We start from the raw sequence: 18,703 nt of genomic DNA, 5'->3' as shown, positions 1-18,703 counted from the left end.
TTTTATTTATATATTTGTTTTAAATAATTGTCATTACTTCTGATGTGCTTCCTTGCTGTTGCTGCTGCTTTTCTATTTATGTATTATTTGAGATTTAATTTAATGTTATTAATATTAATATCATTATCATGAATATATATATTTGTATATATATATTAGGCTTAGGATTATTACAAAAAAAAAAACAACACACACACATTTCAAATGTTACAAATGAAATTATTTCGCTCGCTTTAGCATTTGTTGTATAATTGTATAAATATTTTGTTTTAACGAATTGCCTACGATATTGTTTTCCATTTTATAATTATAATATTTATATATTAATATATATTTAAGATTCGTTTCGCTGATGTAAAGTAATATGCGTTACATTTCATTAAAGTAAGCTAGGTGCTATTATAATATATAATTAGATTACTATATTTCATTTATATATATGTATATTCAAGTATATATAAATATATATACTGTTATAAATAATTATACCACATAAACAATTATAACATGATAATTATTTGATTTGATTTATAAACCTTCTCTCTCTTTCTCTCTTTCTTTCTCTCTCTGACAGATGCCTTCATTTTGCCGCTGGGGGAAATATTTACAAAACAAAGATTTCTCGAAATTCGTCAAACCCAGAGTGCATGTGTATGTGTGTGTGTGACACTGAATGTTGCAAGTTGTTTCCCATATATATATATTATTCTCATATCAAAAAAGTTGCTAGTTAATAGATTGGAGTTTTCTTGAGATAAAGATTTGAGATTAGAGAAGAATATTACAAAAAGTGAGATTGAAATTGTTTGTGAATATTGTGAAAAAGTGAATGAGAAACCGAAATAGAAATAGAAATGGGGAAAATGGAAATAGTTAAATCATTATTCGAACACCTGAGTTTACTTATACAAATTATCTATGCATGTGTATGTGTGTGTGTGTGTGTGGTCTATTACCATATTAATTGCTGCTTCTGCATTTCAAAATTGTCAAATGCCAAAATTGTCAAAGTATCTATAAAATGTAACCCAAAACGAAGAGTTTCTTTTGGGATTCAACTTGTGCCTAGATAACATACCAACTACGTTATGTGTACCATAATAGCTAGGGGCCAGGGGCTAGGAGCAGGTTGTGTTCTTGCGTTAAGTAAGTAAAAATGTTTCGACTACTTAAGGGGAAGAGAGTGCTAACGTTAATTAAGTTTCGCATTTTTAAATATGTTACACAGAAAGTTGTTTTCGTCGTCGTCGCTCGCGAACTTTTAAGATCAAGATTACATACTTATTGCCTTATTGCAAAATTATCGTCCATAATTAATTACAAAATATATATATATATACCGTTTTTAAAAAGAAGCACTAACTAAAAAAAAAAACTAAAATACATACAAAAAGAAAAAAAAAACGGAAAATTAAATATTAAAATGACATTCTTGATGTTTGCTGCTGCTGCTGTTGTTGTTGTTGTTGTTGCTGATGTTGCTTATGAAGCATTCGATGCAGGCAGCGGAACTGGCGCCTGTCTATAGTAAATATTGGCACCCTTGATGGGCAGCGGATGCGCCTCAGTGTTGAACACCCATTCGTCCAGCGGCAGTACGGAATCGTCCGAGAACAGCAAGTAAAGATACTGCAAAAGTTGTAAACGTTGCCACGTTAAGATTCAATTCAAGTATTACAAACAATCAAGGCTCACCTTGAGTGTCTCGGCCAGGAAGAAACTCTGCTGAACATCATCCTTTTGCGGCTCCTGCTGATACACATTGCGCAGCCCGCAATAACCATGCGCTGTGCGGCAATGCTTCTCCAGAGCCTGGACCGCCTCCCAGCCCCAATCGCGATACTTTTGATCGTGCGTCAGACGCCACAGTACAAAGTAGCTCTCGAATGTCTCTGGCCGCAGTATGTAATACTTCTCCTGGGAGCGCAGAGCACGCGCCTCCGCCGCATCACTGAAACTGCAAAGGAAAGGAGTTAACGAGACTGATCAACGAGATCGAAAAGAGAGCAACGAACCGGAATGCTTCGGGTCCCAGTTGAGTCGGTGTGCGCACATAGCTCTCGTGGCAGGTGTTCGTAATGCCTTTGCCCACCTCCATGTACTTATCCGTGTGCTCGTTCTGACGCGTTGCGGCGCCCAGCGCAAAAAGTCCGCCTGTCAACAAGTTGAAAAGTGTTTTAAAGCATTTCATGGAAGGAGGTGAAATTAAATTCATAGATAACGACTTCTAGCATTGCTTCACAAAATTATAGAAGTCAGTTTCTTATGGAGCTATAACTTCAAACAACTTTTTTATACAGTGCGAATAAAGTACTATTGTCATTATAAATAAAAGCAACTTTGCTATATACCGAAAAATACTGAAATATACCTCAAGCTATAATTCGTATATCGTATATATTAAAGCCTTTTAAAGTATTTTATGCAATGATGAGGCAAAAATAAGCGTTTTTTTCGTATGAAATTTATAGATGATGACTTGAAGCATAGTTCCACAAAGTTGTAGAAACCAATCCAACTTATTTTGGAAGATAAAGAGCTGCAACTTCAAACAGCTTTGTCTTTACGATCTCAATATTATCTCAATAATTCAATCGGAATTGTATTATATCGTAAGTTTCATTTCGTATAACGATTCATTCGGAATTGCAATTTGACAATTTAAAATCCCAAAAAATACTGAAATATACTAAAAACTGTATGCCGTTTAACGATTCCATAACATAAGTCAATCACAATTACAATTTGGCATTCTTATATACCAAAAAAATACTGAAATATACCGTAAACTATATTTTGATTAACGATTCAACTATACATTCGCGGAATTACAACTTTTAAATTGATCATACCCAAATATACTAAAATACGGTAAGCTATATTCCATATATCGATATACTAACACATTCAAAATATACCAAAACTTTACTCTAGTAAACGCCTTACCTGAAAAGCAGGCCAAATGATCCATTTTGTGTTCCAATCGATCGAATTTCAGATCGGATACATACGTCAGTCCATTGGGACTGGTTCGCACCATGTTGTCCATGATGGCCAGCATTGCCTCGTCGTACATGTCGCGTGCCTCCTCGTCCGTCTGCCCAGATTGCAGCCACGCCTTCAGCAGATACTCGTAGTAGCTGTCGCCTAAAGCGCCCAGCGACATGTGCACTGCAAAGTAAGAGAATTGAATTTAATGTTAGTTTGAATATACTATATAGAAGTCGTCTATAAGTTGTTCTTTGTAGTTCAGTAGTTCAATTTTAGCTGATCGAACAATGCGTTCATATAGTTTATTTAGTTCGTTTGAGTTTCATTCTAGTTCCTTTATTTCTTTTTCGACTCGTTCGAGTTTGCTGTGCTGTTCGTTCATAGAATTTAAAGTGATTTTAAAGTATTCATTTTTAAATCTTAGTAATTGTTTTACAAATTTCATTGAAACTGACGATAAAATAGAAGAATGTTACTCAAAAGAACTAAACGATGAGTGAGTGAACTAGAAGAATGAATCATCTAAAGTTTAGATTATAAGCGAACAAAAACGAAACTCAAATGAGCTAGTTCATTCTTTATGCTGACTGAATTGTTTGAATAAACTAGCTCATTCGTTAAACTGACTGATTTGTTTGAATGAACTAGTTCATTCGATCAGTTGACTGAATTGTTTAACTATGAACTAGTTCATTCGTTTAGTTGAGGGAATTGTTTAACTATGAACTAGTTCATTCTTTCAGTTGACTGAATTGTTTAACTATGAACTAGTTCCATCTTTCAGTTGACTGAATTGTGTGATAAACTATTTCAGTTGACTGAATTGTTTGAATAAAATAGTTCATTCTTTTAGTTTACTGAATTGTTTAAATGAACTAGTTCATTCTATCAGTTGACTGGCTTATTTAAATGAAATAGTTCATTTTTTTTAGTTTATTGAATTGTTTAAATGAAGAAGTTGACTCGTTCAGTTCACTAAATTGTTTAAATGAACTAGTTCATTCTTTTAGTTTACTGAATTGTTTAAAAGAACTAGTTCATTATTCGAATAAACTAGTTCCCGAACAATATGCTATTACATAATTGATCTTCTTCTCGCCCCACACTTACGTTGACCCCATTTGCCCGTCTTGGGATTGAGGAAATTGGGATAGAGTCCCTTGGGCTTCTCAATCTCTTTGAGCACCTGACGTATGGTCTGGACACGCTCGCGATACAATGGATTGCCGGTGATGTCGCTCAAGTAGGCAAACTTCCAGATGGAGTGTGCCAAACTCGGAGAGAATCGAACTGCCGCCAGAGGCCCAGCCATAGTTTTTGGCCATGCCCGTCTTGGTGTTGACCAACGCATATGGAATGCCAGTGGGCGTCTGGAAGGCGGGCAACAATTTGTCCGCAATATGCTGAGCCTTCTCCTTGTAGAGCGGATCACCGGTGAAGGCGTAGAGCGTTAGCATGCCGCCCACAAAGCGAATGTTTGTCTCGAACACGGACAACTCGGCGCTGATGTTGTCCAGCGAGAACTTCCGCTCGATCCAATCGCGTCCCTCCTTGTACTCCTTCTCCAGGCCCATTATATACAGCGTATCGAGGCCATCCACAATCGTGGCGCCCAGATCGTACGATCCAAAGATGCTGCCCGAGTGCGGACGCTGTGACAGAGGACGCAGTTCGTTTTTGCCCCACGCATACAGTTTGTAATTGTGCCAGGCGTGCTCCATCATCTGTAACACAGAGAAGACCAAATGATATAGAATTGACATTTGTTCCTTTATAAGTAGTGCAAAAATATTCCAATCACGAGATGGCATTCCAAGCCAAATTCAATTTCATTGACTAACAATATAGAAAGCTAAAGTTCACGAGGCAACTTTAGAGGGAAAGCATCATTGGTATAAGAAAACTGCTGAAGAGAAAACCTCAAATGAATACTGCAACTTTCCTTTAAAAATAAAGTTTATATATTGCAAATATTCAGCATAAAAATACGAATTTACAACAAACATCAATGGAAATGCAACTCGTCAAATGAAGAATGTTTTGGTTCAGTAAAATTCAACATAAACTTTATTCTTAATACATATAATTAGTAATAACAAGAAAGAAAGCTACATTCAAGTGTGCTCGACTGTGTGATACCCTCTACCATCTTTTTAATAAAAAGTCATAATAAAAGTAAAATATACAGAAGAGAACACAATATACGTAATTATATTTGGTATATTAATACACCACTGCAGTATAAATATACTATAGAGTACAAAATATACCAATGGCTATAGTTGAAATATTGATATACTTATAAATTCATAATATACCAAAGTATACATTTGGTATATCGATATACTGCTATCTTTAAAATATATATATCAGAGAGTATCAGAATGTAAACAAACTTAAATGATTTCTCCCTTCATTGTTTAAACACAACTGTTTAAATGCAACTCGGTTCATTCGAAGATTTTTATATTGCACAAAATGAAAAGTTAGTTAATAGCTCAATTGCGATTATTGTTGAACAAATTGAAGCGCTTCTCTCGATGTGCAATGAGTCGCATCTGATTGAAGTCTTAGAAGGTAACATTTTGGCTTTATTTATCTACATAATTTGTTAGATTTACGACAATTCACATTTCAAAGGTTGCACAAAAAAAAGGATGTTGAAAGAAAGTACTAAAGGTGAATTTTGGGATGACCTCAGTATGACCTGAGGAAGGAGAGAGTAGGAGGGAAGGTGGTAAAAGAAGTAAGTAAATCATCAGCTTGACTAATTTTACGGAAATTACTTGATGACTGGTTTGACTGATTGATTGAGCATCCTTTTTGCACTGTGGCTGTTGGCTCCAAATGGGATAAGTATGCTATACAAATAATACACGCCACATCAACACAGCACATTTACACCCACGCACACACACACACACACACCCGCACACACACATGCATGAACAGTTACAGCTGTAGTTGCTGTTTGCACGTCTTCATTAAATTAAGTTACACATCCTTGAAATGCGCAAACGTCGCTTGAATCGTGCCCACTAAATGTGCGAGTTGTAGATTTCTATATAGAACTGAGCAGCAACAGTGCTGCCAACTCGCCAGAAAATAGCAATAGATCTGCACACACAAAAAAAAGGCTAGAAAAGATCCTCATCAGATTAAGCTTTTTTTTTATTAAACCTACGAACTAAACTTTTTCATTTGGCTACAAAATTCGCAATTCCATCAAATATTCCTATTGCTGATAGGTAAATTTGAAATATTATTTCCACTCGGAATATTTCTCATATAAAACCAATTTGATTTTGACACATTTTATTTATTCGTTTCTTTTAAGCGTATTATATTTCGTAAGTAAAAAAAATGTCAATCTTTTTTAATCTTTACAGATTGTTTTTAAACGAATTTAAAGTTTATTCCAAATGTTCATTAAATTAATGTAATTTTAGCAAGAAGCCAGAAGGCAGCATAGCAAAGAAATTCGCCTAAGAAAGTTTTCGGTATAAATATTAACACAATTTTAAAGGTTGGTTTTGGTTACAAATAAAAGTAAGTTACAGCATGATTTATTGGTAAATTTATAGTAATTCTTAAAAGTTGCTAGCCTAAAAGAAAGCCTAGTTTTTTTTTGTCGGAGGAATTATAAAAATAAAAAGAAAACGAAAACGAATTCGCTTAATAAAGTTTTTCTGTAAGCACAGGAACATCTACTAAAAGCTTGTTTTATAAATGAATTTACTGTATTTTTCAAATGTTGCTAGCATACAAGTTATTTTCACAATTTAAGCACCGAAATGACAGCCAAGTTGGCAGCACAGAAAAAGGTTTTACCTAAGAAAGTTTTTTATATGATCAGGAACTTTCCCTTAAAGACTTTTAAAGGTTGACCAATAAAAATAATAGTTATTTTTACAATTTGTCCTCTGAAAAGAAAGCCAATTTGGCAGCACCGTCCTATGTATGAATGTGTGTGTGTGTGTGTGTGAATGTGCGACCGTGGAAACGTGCTGGGCGTCAAGCGTCGAGACGCGTCTCTCCCTCGTGTGTGTGTGTCACACACACTCATACACACACACACCCAAACACATGCCTGGAATGCCACACATAGCAATTGCATTGCATTTCCCATTCTGCCCCGTCCCACCCCGTGCCCCGTGTCCCATGTCCCGTGTCCCTTAACCGTAACCGTGTCCTGCATATTCATTCGTTGTTCGTTGCTAGCCAGCCTACTTAGCGGCCAACTGCCAACTGTGTCCATTGAGGGAATTGCTACTGTTTCTCTTTCTCTTTCTGTTTACCTTTTTCGTTTTTATACCCGCTACCCATAAGGTAGAGGGGTATTATAACTTTGTGACTTTGTAACAGGTAGAAGGAGGCATCTCTGACTCTATAAAGTATAGCCATGTCTGTCTGTCCGTCTGTCCGTATGAACACCTAGATCTCAGAAACTATATGAGATAGAGTTATAATTTTTTTCGACAGCATTTGTTATGTTTGCAGGCAGATCAGGTTTACTTCAAATTTTTGTCACGCCCACTTCCGCCCCCGCAAATCGACAAAAATCGTATAACAAGCGTCGAATTGTGGTTTCTACAATAATAACTATAATCTTTGTGATCCCTTAGGTTTGCGATCAGATAAAAATGGTCGAAGTTATTGAAAAATACTTTTGTATGGCTGCTTTCTAGGGGTCTTTGTTGCTTTGGCTGACAATCTGGTATATTTTGCACTCTATAGTATATTTTGAATGTAGTGCCATATCGATATACCAAATATACCATTTGGCATATTATTTTGGAATATTTTGAGTATAATACCGCAATATTTTGCTTTTACTCAAAGTGGGTAGCTGGTATCTCACAGTCGAGCACACTCGACTGTAGCTTTCACACTTGTTTCTTTTTTTTTTTTGCTAGGTGGCTTTTCGACGGATTTTGCACTTGACCTGTCGGTTGGAGGTATCCATTGAAGTTTACGCGAATGTGGCATGTGTGGCAGTGTCATTCATATAGTAAGCATTTTATTGCCACTTTCAAGTGTTTCGTAAAGCGAAGCCAGCGAGCAATTTAAGCCAACTGTCTCTATGCAGGTGTACGAGTATAACTATGAGTGTGTGTGTGTGTGGTTTAATTTAATGCAAATTCAAAATGCAACTTTTGGGAGAAGCAAAGGCAAGTTTTTAAGTTGCAAACTTCGCCACTTAATGCCGACGGGGCTGCTGGCTGCATAACAATGCAAATGACAGCAAAGGAAATAAAGGGAATAGTTTAAAACGGAAATGGATAAGGGGAACCGGAAGTGCAAGTGCCACTGCCAATGCCAAATGGTTAAAGCCAGTAAGAAAATGCTTCGCGCACAGCAATGGAGCAACATTCAAATTTGTGCACAAAATATGCATGCCCCCAAAAGCAACACACACACACATATTTTATATGCCCCAGAGTTTGGCAAATTCTTTCGAAGCCGAGTGAAAATAATTTGCTTAAGGCCACAAAAAAAACAGAAAGAAAAATAATGCAAAAGTCGACGTCGTCTCTCTCTCTCTCCCTTTATCTTGCAATAAAAACCAAGAAAAACTATTTTTGGCACACAGCAATTTGAATGCCCTTTCAAAAAACAAAAAAACAATGGCTTAAATTTAAATGAATTAAAGTTGAAACAAAGCAAAGCTCAATATTGTTGTGTATTAAAGGCACACTGCATTGATATATTGTTACAACTTTCGCATACTTTCCCATCAAAGAATTTATATTAACTGTAAACCCAACTGCCAAATACCTTGAAATGCCTTTGAATCGAAACAAAAAACACAGAAGGAAGGTCGAAGATATTTTCTTACTGCACAAATACCAATTTAAATTTGGGTTCTTTTTTTTCTTTTAACATATTTGCAAAGAGTACACCAAAAAATAAGAAAAGGAAACCAACTATTTGTGTGGCTTTATGCATGGTATCTCTCTCTCTCTCTTTCGCTCACTCTCTGTCTCTGTCTCTGTCTCCAGCAACACCAAGAAATTAACTTACAAAAGAACAACAAGTGTGCGTGTGCTTGAGTGTGTGTTTGGTGGCTGTGTAGCAAAATGAAACTAACTATTAAGGAAAATCAGGGAATAAATGGAGACAAAGTTTTCCTAATGGAAACGGGGGAAACAAGCGCAAAAACACAAACGCATAAGTCTGTAATTCTTGTTTGAAAACTTGTGCAATTTCTAAAAATAGTAAACCAGCTAGCTGACACAATATTTAAGATTCTCAAATGAACTTTCACTTCAAACGCAACATTTATATTACAGCAAACAAAATGTTCTATCAGAAACGAAAAGTCAAATAAATAATGCATTTTAAAGGAAGGATTTTTTTTTTAGGAATTTTTTATTATAATCTATTAGTTCTTTCAGAAAGAAATGTGATTTTGCAGTTCTAGAGATATGTTAACGCATCAAGATCTCGCTTAACAGCCACTTTGCTTTTCATTAGTTGCACTTAACATTAATTTAGCAATGAGACTCAATTGGCAGCATTTTTAAACAAACAACAAACATACAATAAAGTTGAAACTTGAAGAGAAAACAATGCAACTAAAAGAGATGTTGATGAAATATAGTTTGGAAATCAATCAAATTAATGTCAATTTAATTTAAATTTTATTGAACTTAACAAAAGAAATGTAATGAAACCTTTTGAATTTAGCAATATAAATGTAATGAAATTACGTTGTTGTTTCTATAGTTTAATAATTTATAATTTTATAGGTAGCCTAACTAACTCCTTACTTAATTCACAACTTTAAAGGGAAATATGTCAAGTTCCATATCCTTATTGCTTATGCTATTCTAAAAATCCTAGTGCTATACAATTGGATGGTAAAGAAAGTACATTTAAATTGACAGACATTCATAAAATATAACAAAACTATATTGCATTCCCAAAGTTTAACTAACGATAGACATACAGAATTGCTGAAGAGGAACTGAAATGCCAAAGGACTTCAGTTGAAATCCTGAATTAAGCGACGAACTAACTATAGTACTTATCATTGGAAGTTTGCCTGCAAAAATGGCAAAATGTTTATCTAATCTATTAGTGATGATATCAAAAGCCATTTTTATTCGGTCACTTTTCGATGGGGGTGGAGAAATGTGTGCTTAAAACTATTTCAAATTTTCTATTACTTTTGCGCACACACAAGCTTAAAAGGCCAGCTAAAAGTTGAGTAGTGTTGAAGGGAAGAATAAATGAAAGAGAAAACGAGAGAGAGAGAGAGAGAGAAGAGGATATTGTATGAGTATTATGAGTGTAAATAGACTAATGCGGTCAAAGTAGTAGCTTGTTTTCATTGTTGTTCTTGTTGTTGTTGTGTGTGGGTGCTACGCAATATTTAATGTCAAGTTGTCGTCTAGCATTGACGCTTTTTCAATCCTGCAGCAATGCCATCAAGCCATCAATAGCCATATCGATGGTCATTTCCATTTCCATTCCCAATGCGAACTCTGGCTTCTTCGTCTTCTTCTTCTTCTACTACTACTACTACTTGCACATTGACAATGAAACAACGGGCAGTCGGCCAAACGGTCAACTTGGCTGGCCAAAAGCATAACAATAACAAAAAACAGAAACAAAAACACCAACAGCTGAAGCAACACAAACAAAGCAAAAACCAAAACAAAACGCAGCCAGAACCAAAAACATCGACATCGACGTCAACGACGGCGTCGACGTCGACGTCACCGTCATCGCCATTCGAAAATGTTGTTTTCTGTCTTTCTGTCGTTTCATTTCGTTTCGTTTCATTTCGTTTGCTTTGGTATGCTGTTGTTCCAGGGGATTCAATTGATGAATGCACTGCTGACTGCACAGTGGGACAACTTCGATGTTCTTTATAAGCTAACTACGTGAACAATTCTCTCATTACGAATTCCCTAGATGAGTTGTGTTTAATTTGATAAAAATCAATATTACGATTTGTACAATTTGTAGCTAATGCACAAATTTTCTTTTTCCCTTTAGACATTCTATTCAATGTGATATCAAAGAAATTTGCCAACAGTGTTTTAAAAAAATAAGCAAACTATGTGGAACAACAAAAATTTATGATTTCTATTTCTATTGTAGAATAGCAATAGTAAGCTTTTATAATAATATATGTATATAATATGCATACAATTATTATCAAAGCAATTTCTACAATCTATAAATAAAACAAATTCTTTATGAGGCAACAAAATCTGTATAAATTTTTCTCTTCGGGAATTTAAATTTGAATAAAATTATTCACTATTGAAATTGATGGACAACAATAAATGTTAAATCCAGTTCTAATGCAGTATTAGAATATTAATTATATTGTATTTTAATGCACACTTAACATCAAGTGTCAATTTATAATAGAAGTATTAAAATAGCAAATTCAAATTTAAAACAAACTTAACATTAAGTATTACGTTATCAACCTAATTTTCACAATTTACAATATTCTGAACTTCTTTGATCTTTTTTCCTAATGTATTCTATTACCGTATAAAGTCAGCTATTTAATAAGATATAGGATCTGTAACTTCATTTTTTATTTAAAGTTGAATATGTTATGAATGTCATTATAAACTCTAAAAAAAAAAAAAAATTCTATTAAAATGTTTGAAGGAATTTTTTAGAGTATTTAACTAGATTTTTAGTTTCATACCAATCTTTAAATCAAAGAATATATATTGCATATACTAAAACAATTATATTTCTTACTCAATTTATTGACAAGCATTTCCTAAATTTTGTCAAATTTTCCATGGTTTTTTTTTTTACAAAAATATTTGAATTTAATTAGATTCATTTTATAAAACTCTGTTAGCTATATATAAAGTGAACATTGTTTGTAACGACTATGAGAAAATTATAATTTGTATTTTGCACTTTTGCTCCACTGTGCCAGTTGTGTATTGCACTGCGTTGTAGTTTTTGGCGGTCAGTTGAAGTGGTTCACCTTGGATTGCCCCTTTTTTCTTTTTTTTTGGGTGGGGTGGTGGCAAAATTGACATGAGATGCCATTGCCTCACTCTGGCTGTTGTCAAATGTAAATGCGATTGCCTCAAGGGTGCAAAAAAAAGAATGCGAGAGGAATGGGGAAGCGAAGAGCGAAGGATTGAATAAATGAAATTCGATTATTAGCTTGGCAAAATGCGTGCAACGCACCTCAACTCAACTGAACTTCAATTGAAATCCATTATCAAGTGACCCCCATCTATGACTAAGGGCAACTTATCTTATCCCCTGTAAATATATAAATGTTCGCAATTTATTGAGCTGAGCCGCCTGCAGTTGCTCATCATCATCATCATCAGGTGGGAATACCTGAATATCTACTCGATAGAATATACCCAAAAACACATTCCATGGTGCAATTGAGTGAACAAATAAATGTTTTCAATTGCTAAACTTCCTGCGTGCGTATGCGTGTGTATGCAAAATATTTATTACAACAGTCAACAAAATGGAATTCCATTTACAATGACAGCGTTCTGTGTGTGTGTGTGTTTGTTTTGTCTTGTCGAAAATTGAATTTGATTTATGCATTTTCGTTGAACTTAATCCATCTATCAACTGAAGCAACAGCAAATTTCATTTTGTACTTTAAATGAAATTAATTATTTTTATTTTGAAATCCATCTTAGGTATGTATTGATAATACTTTGACACAAGCAAATTGCAATTTGATTTGATAGTAATTCGCAGAAGAGAAACAAAAATAAATCTAGTATATATACATAGATATCCTCACATATTTCGAGTGTTGGCAATGCATAAATAATAAAATATGTCGAAAATTGAAATTTAAAATTTTTGCCATTGTTGTTGTTGAGGTCATAAAAGGCGAAACTGTTGCAAGAATACACACAAATTAATCGTATCGTGTATCCTGGGCATGTGGTTATTTATTGTTGTTGTCGTTGCAAGTGTGTGTGGCAAGTGGCAACAGTGGCAGCGACAGTTATAGTTGCTGCAGCTCGAGGTAAGAATTTGTTTAGCGCCTCGTTTGCACCAACCAGCCAGCCAGCAAGCCAGCAAGCCAGCCAGAGCCAAGGCCTCGACACGACACTCGAGCACCGCAAAAGCGTAAAGCAATTGACGGCCTTGCGCATTCCCAGCGAGTGCGCAAATGATGGCGACCGAAAGAGACAGCGACAGCAGCAGAAAGAGAGAATGAGAGCGAGCTAACTCGAGTCCTGGCCTGGGCCAAACCTTTTGCCCGTGTTTACCGGCTACCAACTGAAAACTGAAAACTGTAAACTGAAAACTGCCAACTACCGGCGCCAAGTGAGCGTAATAAACGTCAAGATTTCGAGACCACAACAGAGCGAAGAACAACGCATGATGAACGCAGTTAGCTGAGTGTTTAAGGTGTTGATTGTAGGCGTAACAGGAATTCTGCCTCCTCCTCTGAGAGACATGAAACCCCAACAACAACAACAGTTTGTTTGCAATTCCTCTTTAAAGAGACTACATCGAAATATTGTCAACATTCCCGCTAAAGTTGGGCAATCGATGACACACACACACACACACACACTCACACTTTATGAGTAGATTGATTGATCAAAATTCGAAGGGCAAAATCCGCAGTCTAAGAAATTAATATCTTAACATACAACGAAAACTTTGTTGACAACATAATCCATTATTGCTATTGCTTATTATTATTATAAATACAATCAGCAATATTATAATGTATAAAGCAGCAAATTCGATATTGAGTATAACTTAAGTGCCAGCAGGAAATCAGTAAAAGTTATTCAAGAAACAAAATTCATTGCTATACCTTAATTTAGTATATTTTTGTGGAGAGTATTTCATAGTCAAGTATTAACTACTTTTGTTTAATGCAAATATATAAATGGCATTTGCCCTCAAAACAACAAAAGTTCATCATATATAATTGCAAACGTAATAAATAATAAAATAAATATGTACTATCGGGAAAACAAAACTAAAAAAAATAATTGTACAAATAATAATGCATAACAAGTTAAAAAAGTGTATAAAAGCAAAGCATTGCGGTAATAATATACCAAATAAATATACCTAAAAATACTGTATTTTTCTACAAATATACTAAAAACAATAAACCATCTAAATATACTAAATACCAAAAATACTAAAAATATACCGAATATTATATTTGGTATTATTCTGCAAAAGTACAAAATTAATATACTGAAACATACAGATATATACCGAATGCTACATTTCGTTTTCATATAAAATTATAGCCTATTACTACCAATATTAAAAATATACCGAATGTTATATTTGTTAACCAAATAAGTATTCTGGCAAACACTAAAATATACTTAATGCTATATTCGGTATATCGATATATCAAAATGTACCACAGAGTATATACGTATGTATATGGATAGCAGGTATAAAAATCTTCTTCCTCTATAATTTGCAAATTTGTTAATTACTTAATGCACTTAACGCATCCGCGCTATTTATATATTTACATATAAATCCGCCATTCAATTAGAAGCTTTCTTCTTTGCAGCGATCGCGAAATTCGTTTTCGTTGGTGCATCGAAAGCTCACCAACTGATGATCTATACTGATGAGCTTTTTGTTGTTGCTAATAAACAAAGTTTTGTAAACAATAAAAGCTGCTTTAGCAGCTGCAAAGATCAAAGCTTAGCTCATCTCCGTTAGCTAAATGTTTGTGTGTTTATGTATCGCTGACATGACGATTTAATTGCAAGTTGGCGAGTGTTTAATTAGTGCACAACTGTTATCATTTAATTCAGATCAAGATCAATTAGAAGTATTGATAATTCATATGCTTGTTTTTTGTTTCTTCTCGACATTTGTCGTTTTTATCTTTCGCAATATTCAATTCTGTGTTTGCTTTACTTTCACTGTTTTGTGTTCATTTTTTCAGCTTATGCCATAAATTTAGCGTGTCATGACATCAGCTCTATATGCAAACATATATGTTAAAAAGAGCTCTGCTTGAAACTTATGCCAAAAACATTTGATATAGATAATTTCAGAGGCTTGAAGATACTTGCTGTTTGATACTTATAATGCAAAATGTTCCTTTGGGAATTAGCCATAAAATAGTTGCAGCTAACCTGAATATTATAACAATTTGTTCTGTCGACATTAAGCAGAAACTTTTGACCTTGCCAAGGGATTTCTGCAGAGATTTAATTACTTTTTTTTGTATTTGTGTGTGTGTGTGTGGGGGGGATTGTCAATAGTCAATTGGGTTCGGGGTTTGACAAAGGTAAGTTGAGGGCGGAGAAGTAAAGTGGGGGGAGGGGGGGTGGAAGCTGTCAGTCTGTGTGGCTGTTGTAAAACAGCTGGCACATTGCCTGGGGTCGTGACAGGCCCCCAAAGGTCAGACATTTGAAATTGATACGCAATTCAGATGGAAAGCCAGCAGCAGTCGGCATGCGGCATGTGGCATGTGGCATGCGACACCGCATCGCAGCAGCAGCAGCAGCAGCAGCACTCACCTTGACGATTTGGGCGCGCTTCTCGTAATCAATCAAGTCATTTTTGCCGTCGCCGTCGTTGGACACGTCCAGCGGCAACTGCGTGCTCAGCGTATTGTTGAGTATACGACGTGTTGGCTGCGCCTTTTCACTTGCATCGTTTGGCCCAATCACGGCCAACACTTTGGGCTCCAGCTGCAGCCGGAGCGAGGACATCTCCTTGCGTATTTGTTCCATACTTCGAGCATCGCCAGCTGAATCATCGTCATGCGTTTCATTTAACTGTGATTGCTGATGTTGATGTTGATGTTGCTGTTGTTGTTGTTTGATGTTGATGTGCAAGTTCTTTGGATGATTGTTGACATAGTTGAGCTCCTTGATCTGATTATCATTGGCGCTGACGCTATCGCTGGCCACCTTCTCGTTCAGTCGTATGATGTTCGACAAATTGATGTTATTGATCAGAGTGATGCCAGTGATCGCCACCAGAACGATGACGAACACAATGCCGCCGATCAGCAGCACTGGCGTTGTCTTCGATGTCTTTGGGCACATCTCTCTTCTGTCTCTGTCTCTGTATCTCTCTTTTTCTTTCCCTTTATTTGCTTTGCTCTTCGTTACAGTTTTACAACAAACAAATGTTCAGAGCTCTTTGCTTAATCGTTTGGCGTTGTTCGCGTTGTTGTTGTTGTGCGGCCATCACATGCTCTTCTATTGATTTATTTTAATGATTCCTTAATTGCTTGCACACACACAGACACACACACGCACACACACAGCGAGAGTTTGTGCTTCGTTGCGGCAACAACAGTTCAGTTCAGTTCAGTTCAGTTTAGTTCGATTGCGCATAATTTATTTTTATTTTGGAACCGAGAGGCGACACTCAACGCGTTTCAAATTATGTTTGAAGCTCAGCGAGCACTTGAAATTTCATAGCGTAAATAAATTTGGAATAAAATCGAAAATGAACATTTTTCCAAATTCCTTAAATTCACTTTTTAATGATTGAATCAATGCTAATGACTGTCCATTTAAACTGGCTATAGTTTTGTGTATATCATTTGCAACAGCAATTAAAGTGAATTGTTGCCAGCATCTTCTCACAACGCTGTGCGAGGTCAGTTTTGCGAGCAAGTTATTAACATGTGATGATCTTTTGCAGATATCTAGAACAGCAAACACACGAAATACAGACAGACAGAGAGATGGACGGAACAAAGGCAAAGTATGGCCACAATGTTTGTGTTTGTTTGTGTTGAAGTTGGTTTTTGTTTGCATTTCACACGACTGCACTTCAAAATCGAATCGAATCGAATCGAATAATCAATAGCTTGTGCGAAGACGCATCGCTTTGTGACTTTGTGTGGGCAAGCTTAATAGACATGCTGTCAAGCATTGCGTATACGCAACGTATGCCTTGCATTGCCTATTTATGGGCGCTAATATTATCTTCATTTCAATTCAATAGGAAACAATTAAAAAAACCAAAAAAAGAAGATGAAATGTTTAGAATTTTTGTCAGTTTGACGCCAGCATTCAAGTAGATAGATATATAGTGTATATATATATATGAAATGTGCGCTGCTGATGCCTCATTTTCAGTTTTGTTTTTTTCGTTTTCAGTTTTCAGTTTGTGTTTGTTTTTGTTTTGGCTCTCAACTCTCGAGAGATGCGTTTAAATATAAACATTGTGCAAGAGATATGTGTGTTTTGCTTGGCGACATAAGATGAGCGAGGCTCAAGGACATGACTATGCGGTAATTAAAAAAAAATAACGCAACGCAACGCCACGCAACAAAAACAAATACCCGAGAGCAACAGCAACAGCGACTGGACTGCGACTGCCTAGCTGACTGAGTGATATAGCTAGCTTTATATATGTATGTATGTAGCAAAAGTTGCCCAGGAGGCTGCTGAGAATGTGCTCTGGGAATGCAGAAGAAACGTGTCAAGCAGCATCGTCTCCCTCTTCTTCTTCTTTCACTTCACTTCGCTCTTCGTCACACGGACATCCATCACATGTGTGTATGTATGTATGTGTGTTGCCTTTACTCTCGCTACCTTAGAGGCAACACACACACACACACACACACACACACACACACATCTGCAAGTTATGTTTTTGCTAGTGTGTTTTCGTTTGTTGCTTTTGTTGCTGCCGCCGTTGTTGATTAGTTTGAGTTGTGCATAGTAAAAATTTGTATGTAGTCAACTTTGTGCTGCCTCGTTGAACTGTTGCGCACACACACACACACGCACACACACACAGACTCTCACTTATACAAACATAGCATAGCGCACATACACTTTAAACTTGGTTTAATTAAAATTATATATACGTTTGCCGTTAGACAATATCAAATATTTAACAACAACAACAACTACAAAAAAAATATCACGAGACGCGTGTTTACTTTTTTTCTTTCTTTTTTTTTGGTATGCTATGTTTTATTATTGTTTCACTTTTCGGGTTCTTGTGAGTTGGGGGTTCGGTTTTTTGTTGTTTTTGCTATTCTTATTGGGGGTTCTTGTTGCTTTCGTTGCTGCTGTTGTTGTTGCTGTTGTTGTTGCTGCGAGCAACGCGTGGCCGCAGTTGAGCAGACAACAGGCGAGTGCGGTAAGTGGAATCAACTGGCCCAACCGAAACGAAATGGAATCGCAATGCCGCGACCGAAGATGTTTCGCTCGTTGCCCCGACGAAGCAACGACGACGACGACGACGACGACGATGGGCACCCAAAGCACTAGAACTGAGCATTGAAACGCAATGGCAATGAAACGGGAGAGAGAGAGAGCAAACGAAGTGCAGAAAGCGCGAGCATGAAACGAAATGGCAAACAAGCGAAACATCAAAACAGAGCAGCAGCAACAAATTGGTAAACGAAACGTTTCGTTTGCTGCTGCAAAAGCTCTTCTTTCTTTCTTTTTTTTTAAATGGCCTTCTCTTAGGTGATTAGCGTGGGTGGGGGAGGAGAGCGGGGCCGGGGGTGATGGAGTAGACGATGGTGCTTAAATTTGCTGCAGCTAACATAGCCTTGAGCCTGATGCGATATATAGTAGGGATCAACAAAGCAGCGATCATCAGTAGAGAAAGAGAGAGAAAGGGAGAGCAAGTGAGTTGTAAAATATGAGCATCAAATAATTCTCAATAAATAATTACCCCCCAAGCAAAGGTAATAATAACAAAATAATTAGCACGCTACGCACAACAACAACAACAACAACAACAACAA

At 36.1% G+C, this 18,703-nt stretch overlaps 1 protein-coding gene across 1 annotated transcript; it reads right to left on the bottom strand.

Moving 5' to 3' along the window:
• Positions 1-432: 432 nt before the first annotated feature.
• On the bottom strand, positions 433-18,090 carry LOC132796816 (mannosyl-oligosaccharide alpha-1,2-mannosidase IA-like). Its single transcript, XM_060808129.1, is given in 8 exon segments — positions 433-1,629; positions 1,696-1,957; positions 2,016-2,154; positions 2,947-3,171; positions 4,102-4,243; positions 4,245-4,715; positions 15,492-16,181; positions 17,776-18,090. Coding segments are annotated over 7 exon segments (1,920 nt in total). The 5' UTR covers positions 16,026-16,181; positions 17,776-18,090; the 3' UTR covers positions 433-1,482.
• Between the last annotated feature and the right edge of the window lie 613 nt (positions 18,091-18,703).

This window comes from Drosophila nasuta, chromosome X (genome assembly GCF_023558535.2).
Source record: "Drosophila nasuta strain 15112-1781.00 chromosome X, ASM2355853v1, whole genome shotgun sequence".
In the NCBI taxonomy this organism is placed as follows: Eukaryota; Metazoa; Arthropoda; class Insecta; order Diptera; family Drosophilidae; genus Drosophila; species Drosophila nasuta.
Note: the sequence above shows the minus strand (reverse complement) of the source record. Positions and strands in the feature narration are given on the sequence as shown.